General features: G+C 38.6%; 1 protein-coding gene across 1 annotated transcript in view; it reads right to left on the reverse strand.

The window, feature by feature from the left end:
• The window catches only part of COL5A2 (collagen type V alpha 2 chain), a 193,237-nt gene extending 185,105 nt beyond the window's left edge, over positions 1–8,132 (reverse strand). The window contains exon 1 of the mRNA XM_036745945.1: positions 7,917–8,132. Coding sequence (XP_036601840.1) covers positions 7,917–8,010 — 94 coding nt within the window. The 5' untranslated portion in view covers positions 8,011–8,132. The remainder of the gene's footprint in view (positions 1–7,916) is intronic.
• Positions 8,133–8,590: the final 458 nt, after the last annotated feature.

Raw genomic sequence — 8,590 nt, forward strand, 5'->3', positions numbered from 1 at the left:
AATTTGGTAAAAGTATCTGAATGTTGAGGGAAACAAGAGACAGGGAAACACTGTTTTTACTTTTTCAGTATACAGTTCAGGATACTGTCTTAGTACTCCAGGCATGAAAGGAGAAGGGTCTGGATTGGGGTTTAGGCAGTGGAAATAGAACGTAAGGGAAACCAAAGAGAATTTTTAAAGGAATAAATGATAAGACTCAGTAACCTAAGTAGGAGATCAAGAAGACAAAACAGAGAAAAGTCACCTATGAAGATAAGACTATAAGAATTATGGATTCAATTGAAATTTTAGTAATTAGAAAATTGGCATCAAAGACGATAATGTTTATATCTTTATGAATATTACGTCCTGTTTAATGTGAATAATGAATCTCCTGCAGTGAATTGCATTATTTGAATTCACATTGCATTTTTCCACTGGATGGAACCAATTACCATATTTTGCATAATTATTACCTATTCCAATAGAAAGAATTTGAATGTATGCAACCACTTCAAGGGATTCATTATTTGTGCTAATGTGGACCTAGCCGTATTTCTTCCATAAATAATGTTTGTTGTCAATTTAAAACTGAACTATTAAAATACATTTTACTAAGAAATAACAGTTCATATTTAAGGCTGCTAGTTCTCTTTTCTGATTATACACTGAAAATCATAAGGACTTTAATTTTAATGATGTGTATGTGAAGAGGCCCAGTAAAATAAAACCAAATAGGAAAAAATTTCTTCCTAATCTATCTAAACTTTTCTAAATGAATCAAGTATCGGGGGAGAAAAAAGTCTAATGATGCTAAATGAGGCATAGCCACCTTTATAGATACAATCCCATACATTGAGCAGGAAAACTCAAAGTCCTTTGTAAATACATCCACCCTTCTTGTGGAAGATACTACCTATACCTCAAACCCAACATGTCCAAAACTGAACATTTCATTTCCCTCACTAAATCTACTTCTCCCCCAAATCTCATTTCTGTTGATGATATCATCATCCTCCCAATTATCCAAGCTTGAAACTTTACACAATAATCTCTGACTCTTCCTTCTGCCACAAGCCCAAATTAAATCAGTTATCAAATCCTGTTTATTCTACCTCCACAGAATTTTTTGTATTTTTCTTTTCCTCTCTACTAATACCACCAGCTAAAATTATATCCTCATTACTCCTTCTCTGGGTTATTAAAAGAGTCTGCTAATTCATCTTCCTGCTTCCAGTCTCTCCCTTCTCTAATTCATTTTTTACCCAGCTGCCAAAACGATCTTCCTAGTAACCAGTGCAACCATGTCACTTCCCTAATCAAAAATGGTTCCCTACTGCTCACAAAATACAAACATCTTAATCTTATGTTGTTAGAACCCTCTACAATCTTGCTCCAACCCACTTCTTTTCTCATTGCACATTACTCTTCTTTATTCAATCTATGTTGCAGCCAAACTAGATTACTTCCCCACTTTCAATATGCCATTTCTCTCCTCTGTGCATTCAGCAGGGCTGCTTCCATATATGGAGCATATCCCTTCCTCATCTCCACATCTTCCTTCAAAATTCAACTCTTGTGCCACTGGATGAAATGTTCTCAGAGCTCTTTGATTAAATTTCTTTGCCTCAATCACTTTCTACTTTGTATTATACCAAATGATATATGCTATATTCCCCTATTAAACTATAAGCTTGAGGACATAAAGTGTGTCACTTCATCTTCCTTTCACGGGGGCTTAATACATAGTAGGTGCTTAATATTCATTGAATTTCACTGAATTGTATTGAAAGGAAATGCTTAGCCTGGATGAGAGATGGCTCAGGGGGACATGACTGACAACATCCATCAAAAGAGTTGTCACATGGCACAAAGGTTCTGGTTCTGGTTGGCTCTGAAAAACCACGCAACTAGTAATGTGAATATGTGGGAGTTTCAAAGAAACAAATTTCTACCAATCAGAATTTTTCAAAAGTCAAAAGGAAGGACTAAGTAGGTGGTGGGTTCCCCCTCACTGAAGGTCTTGTGAAGGCTGCATGACTTATTGTTGGGAATATTGTAGGGGGAATTACTGTACAGGTACCAGTTGAAACCTGAGGTCCCTCCAACGCTAAAATTCTGTGATTCTGTGAACATAAGGAAGTCGCATGGCAAGAATAATTATGTTAGATTTGACTAGAATACTAATGGCTACAGAATGGAATTCAATACATGGTAGACCCACATTGGACTCTTCCCTAAGTAGGCTCACCACTGCAGTGATGCCTTGCAATGGACAGATGACCAGAAGTGTTATCAAGGAGGTGCTATCACAGTAGTATTATGAAGACTGAGCAAGAAGGTATATAGTGCCAACACATGATCAAGAAAATTTAGGGTAGGAACAAAATATTTTTTTCGCAACACAGAAACCAATGCTGACCTTCAATATGTGTACTTCAAATGGAGTTCATAGTTTTGCAAGTTTTTAGCACATAACGTTCCTGTCTGTCAGTGACAGGATCATGCCCAATCAGGTTCCCACCCTGACATCTCTTTAAAGTGACCTCTAGCTAGTGGCAAATGTTTAACAGGCTTTCTGGAGGAAAAAAACGTATCCACAAAGCATTTTAAAGTTTAATCTGCATCTATCACTTCATTAAATCTAGAAACAAACAAAAACACAATAAATCAATCCCTTATTTGGAGTATTTTCTGGTTTCCAAGGCAGAAATGTTCACCTGAAAAAATTTAACAATCAGCTCTCATAAATATGCCTTTGCAAGATCGCTGATTAATATTAAGGACAAAGTCTGCAGTCACAGAAACTGAAATTCAATTGGCCCATGTGGGAACTGGGAATCAAACCCATAACCTTGACCCCTTTAACCACTCTTACTCCCTTGCCAACTCCAGTCACAGACTATATTTGTGAAGTATGTATTATTAGAAAGTATCATATAGACCACATATAGATTATATGTGTTACAGAAAGATTGACCTAAATTTCAAAAAAGGAAACAATGTTCTCTTTCTGTTTAATGCTCTAGGTACCTCTTATTTCACCAAAATTATTCTTACTTCTGCCCCAGGGAACAAATAAGAGAAAACTGGTTGAGTTTCATTCAGATGCTTCAGTATTTGAACAAAGCAATCCTAACCACTGATTCTACAAACTCTCCACTAGAACCATTAGACCTAATTCCACATGTGACCACTACTATGGAAAACATACAACACTTCACTTTCACAAGATTTCAAGTAGCCCTTCATTTGGGCATAAGTTTCCAAATTCTCAACTTGGGCCACGTGTGAATAAGTTACTGAAACTCTGAAATACAGCTCTTCCTTTTTTTTAATCTATTAATTTCATTTATTAATATATTCTGTATGTTAATCAGTAGATACTTGGTGTTGTAGTAAGAGACATTCAAGGAGACCCAAGAAAGTGAAAATATAAGGTATGTTATTAAAATGAGACTGAGAAAAAAAGAAGCCTTAGGCTATTCAAATGGCCTTATCAACCACAAGCTGAGCTGAGCCCAGGATGCCAATTTACAATGAAGCAAAGAACTACTGAGCAGTCAGGCAGTTAGTTGGTGTGGTGGATTGAGTGCTGGGCCTGAAGTCAGGAAGACACATCTCCCTGCGTTCAAATCTAGCCTCAGATACTTACTTGCTATGTGACCCTGGGCAAGTCACTTTTGTTTGCCTCAGTTCCCTCATCTGTAAAATGAGAGGGAGAAGGAAATGGCTGACTATGCCAGTATCTTTGCCAAGAAAACCTCAAATGGAGTCACAAAGAGTTGGACAGGACTGAACAACTGAAAAACAACAACAAAGAATCGTCACCTCTCTACTTCTTGTCACATGGCAGCTAGGTGGCATAGGATACAAAGAGCCAGGCCTGGAGTCAGGAGGACCTGAGTTCAAATCTGGCTTCAGCAACCTAGTAGCTATGTGACCCTGGGCAAGTCACTTAACCTCTATTTGCCCAGTTTCCTCATCTCTAAAATCGGTATAATAACAGCACCTACCTCCCAGGGTTGTCAAATGAGAGACTGGCACAGTGCCTAGCACATATTAGTTGCTATATAAATGTTAACTACTATGGTATTAAAGACAAGAGAGCCTCCATAGGCTCTGTGGCCAAGCCATGTAGAATTCACCTTCCCAACACCCTGGGATAGGTCTCATTATCTCCTGCCTAGACTACTGTAATAGCCTTTTGTATGGTTTCCATGCCCAAAAGTCTCCTGCCATCCCAATCCATCCTCTGTTCAGCTGTCAAAATGACCTTCTTAAAGGGCAGGTCTGACCGTGTCACACCTCCTAATCAATAAACTCCAGTGACTCCCTATTAGCTCCAGGATCAAATATAATATTCTGTCTGCTTTTAAAGCCCTTCATTAACTGGCCCCTTCCTACCTTTCCCATCTTCTTACATTTTATGTGTACTCTAGAACCCAGTGTCACTGGCCTCCATGCTGTTCCTCACACAAAACACTATCTCCCAACTCTTCATTTTCATTGGCGCTCCTCATGCTTGGGATTCTCTCCCTCCTCATCTCTACCTCCTGGCATCCCTGGCTTCCTTCAAGTTTGGGCTAAAGTCCTACCTTCTGTAAATAAGACTTTACCGGTCACCCTTAATGCTAGCTCCTTCACTTTGAGATTATGTCAGCTCCCAAGGGGGCACAGTGAACCTGGAGTCAGGAAACCTGAGTTCAAATTTGACTTCAGACACTAGCAGTGTGACCTTGTGCAAATCACTTAACCTCTGTCTCCCTTGGTTACCTTATCTGTAAATGGAGATAGATAATAGCACCTACTTTCAGGTGGTTGTGACAATAAAATCAGATAATATTGGAAAATACTTAGTAAACCTTAAATCACTTAAAATGCTATTATTATTATTATTTCCAATTTGTCCTTTATATATCTTGTTTATCTGTAGTTGTAGACTGACTGCCACCTTAAGACTGTAAGCTCCTTGAAGACAGGGACTATTTTTGCTTTTCTTGGTATCCCTATTACTTCATACAGTGTCTGACACATAGTAAGAAATTAACAAATACTTCTTGATTAGATGATTATAGGTCATCTTATTAATTATTCTTATAAATGTATTTTATTAAGCATTTCCTTTTTCTAATACAGAAATAGTTTAGTTTCCCAGCTTTCTAGCCTATGGAGTTTTTTTAAATCTATATTTTAAATACAGGGGAAGTTTATTTTACATAAAAATGTAAAACTTAAGAAAATTTAATTTAAAAGAAGCATTTGAACACCTAAGATTGACACCTTTATCTCAACTACCTTGATTTAATTTGGAACTATTTTTAAAAAAGTAGGCCCTAATTTTAGCACATCTTTTCTTTTACTGTATACTTAAAGATTGCAATTTTTCCCTAAAAGACCACCAAAAGACAATTATTTACTACTAATCTCACAGAAGAGAAATTGCATCAGAGGCAAGATGTTGAGGTTTCCAATTTCTCACAAACCATCACAGTCAATAGTATAAAGAAGCATTTTTAAATCATGAATGGAAAAACATTTGGAAAAACTGTTCTTACGTTTGCAACAGAGCTTCCCATTTCAAAAAGGACATATTTATGAAAAAAACTCTTGACTACATTAATTGAATGTCCTACTGGATCATTTAGTCATTGCAGACATTTCTGAAGCATTTTCATTCTTCACACGTGGCCTATGCACTGCTTTTTGATTGAAGAATTCATCCCTTTTCTCCTCCCTTAAAACAGAACATACAGAGAGTTTCTAAACTCTGACACCTAAGAAGTGTTGTTAAGCAATCCCTGGGGATGTGTATGTGGCATGTCTGAGCAGGGGAAGTAAGAGATTGCAGGGTGCATGAGCCATGCAGTCATATGCCAAGGCCCCACAGTCAGCAGCCACCCCACCAATTAAACACAACTAAAGGCTCTGATTTCTGAACATCTTTCTTTTACTGGCCTAAATTGGGTCTTTTAAATTTTTAATTAAACAAATTCTCTAGACAGAGATGGAGTTTCTTTTTTATGATCCTTCTGTAATCAGTTACATGTTTTCTATTAAATGAGATATATGGGAGTTGTCTGGGGTTTTGTTGCCCTGAGAGTCCCATTTCTGGAATTTATATAAATCAACAATTAGGGGAAATAAAACCCTGCTCAGGATTTGAAAATAACTACACTATCTTTTTTTTTAGCAACATTAACAGTGTTGTAGATGTTTTCTAAATTATGGTCAAGGGAAATAATGGTTTAAACTTCTTTTTTCACAAAATGTTTTTCATTACTTTATTAGACCTGTTCCCATATGCTTAGTAAGCATATGACTGAAAAGATTTTAACCCTTTCAACTTAAGATATTCAGCCAAAAGAAGTTAGCTGACTGTTCCTTAAAGTAAGCAGAATTTCTATTCCAATTTTTCAGCATTGTTTTTGGCCCCCATGCCCTTTCTATGGAACCCTTTTCTGTACCCTCCCAAGCCTTTCCTGCTTCTTGTGCCATTACAAAGAGACTGCTGATTTACCATTTATAAAATGTCCCACTTTGTCACAATCATATGAAATAACAGATTCAAGATTGCAGAAAGTGCCCCCTCTATGGGGCTCCTCACAGACTGTTGGGTGTTCCCTCCAAAGTTTTCATTTTCCATTTGACCATCCTACTGATACAAATGTTCCTAAAACTTTCAACCCCTGAACTAACTTTCGTGTCAGTTCAGGAAAAAAAGGTGAAAAGGAATAGTAAATAAAAATTGAGCCGCCTAAGGAACTGGCTAATGAATGTAACATATCTTGTGTTTAATTCGGCGGTCTCAGATTTTACAGTCATTTGTGATGGGTATCTACGACAAACTATTTGGGGAGCTTAATTGATAGCATATGAGAGAGCAGCCTTCCTGGGAAGGGGTGATTTGGAAGGCGGTATGGTTTGGGGGAAGTAATAAAGCTTCAGACTTAACAGAAAATTATGGTTCCATAATCATTGGTCATTACAGGACTCAAACACCCAAATATATCTTCATTTACATGCAGCCAAATTACAATGCGACATTTGGCCATTATGTGAGACTGATTTTCTTAAAACAATGTGTACTGGAGGAAATGCTGACACTTTTAACTCCAGGCCAAGTAAGACATACACAAAGTGTGTTTGCTTCCTGCCATCCCATATCCTACAGTTAACTATCACTGTCCAGATAATCTAGTCAGTAGGGTGGGAAAATACCACTCACTGCTAGAGCAAGCTGGTTTCCATCAATCGCTGTCAGGGAAGCAAATGGACAACCTCTCTCCTGAAAGCAAAAATGAGTTTAAGATCATAAATGAAAAGGGAAAAGAAACGAGAATCAGAAACAAGTCAGGGACACGAAGAAGTCTAGAAAAGTTCATGGTTGTAGCAAAGGTTTCTCTAAACAAAGAATTTTATGAAGCCACTGAAGTTAAGTATTGGGGGAAAAAAAGGACTCCACCCTACAAAGTTACTGCAGCAACTTCTCCCTGCTCAAAGAATTCAGACTCGTGCCCAGCCCAGAAACCAGGGCTGTTCTAAAATCGCCTTTATTTTAGTGCTTTCCTTTTGTCACAAACTTTCAACTTTTCCCAGTCAGACAGTATGATTCTTCCTAGGGCTAACCAGAAACACTCCGCACAGAATTGTCCTTCCCTGGGTCTGTGTTTGCTGAACAATGCAGCAGCAGAAGCTGGGGAGCTGGGGAGCCCCGGAGAACCTACGCTTGAAAACCTTCCTGGGTGTCTTGAGAGCAGTTTCCCAGGTGTAAATTTGTCAGCCCCCAAAACAGAACAACACCCCGCCCCCCAGGCCCCCACCCTCCCGCAGCCTCATTTACTGTATTCCAGAGGCTAAACATTCCTCTTATTACCCGTCCATGGAATAAACACCATACAGGCACTCACACACACAAAAGCAAAATGCAAACTCACCATCCTCGCCTTCGTCCTGCGCTTTTATTGAGACAAATTGCCCTAATAAAAAAGTAAGAATGAAGAGAGTTCTTGCGTCCACCCAGTTTGCCATCACGTCTAAATATTAGACATGTGTGTCCTCCTGGGCAGTGAAAAGTGCAAATTGTAAGGTTATTTTAGCACCATGAAGTCAGCTGGGGGATCTTTTCCTTTCAGCACCAGCCCCAAGGCAAAAGCTGCAAGCCCCCCTTTTCAGCACCAGCTCCAGCACGGTCTGAGAACACTTTTTTCAAGTGATGCAGCTTTAAATAGGAAGAATGCTGCCTCCACTTCTTTTCCTGCCCCTTTTTAGTTTGTTCAGGCTCATAATCATCCAGTCTCTGCCAAGCAACGGTCTGATTGATGGTAAACAACCAAATCAGAACAGGCTTCCCTGTGCCTTGAACTTTCCCTTCTACATTTGTTTTAAAACCCTATTCTGCTGTATCTTAAGAAGAGAACAAAACTTATTTGAGAAGAGAAATGCTTGGGTGAAGAAAAGAGGATCGTATTATTACCCACCCAGCCTTACTCTCCCTCTTCAGCCCTCCCCCCAGACACACACCCTCTTTTTTTTCCCCTTCAGCTGAGAAAGTCATTAGGGAGGCAATATACCACCCCCTCCCTAGCTTACTCTTTGATACTTAAAGACC

Source organism: Trichosurus vulpecula, chromosome 2, assembly GCF_011100635.1.
Source record: "Trichosurus vulpecula isolate mTriVul1 chromosome 2, mTriVul1.pri, whole genome shotgun sequence".
In the NCBI taxonomy this organism is placed as follows: Eukaryota; Metazoa; Chordata; class Mammalia; order Diprotodontia; family Phalangeridae; genus Trichosurus; species Trichosurus vulpecula.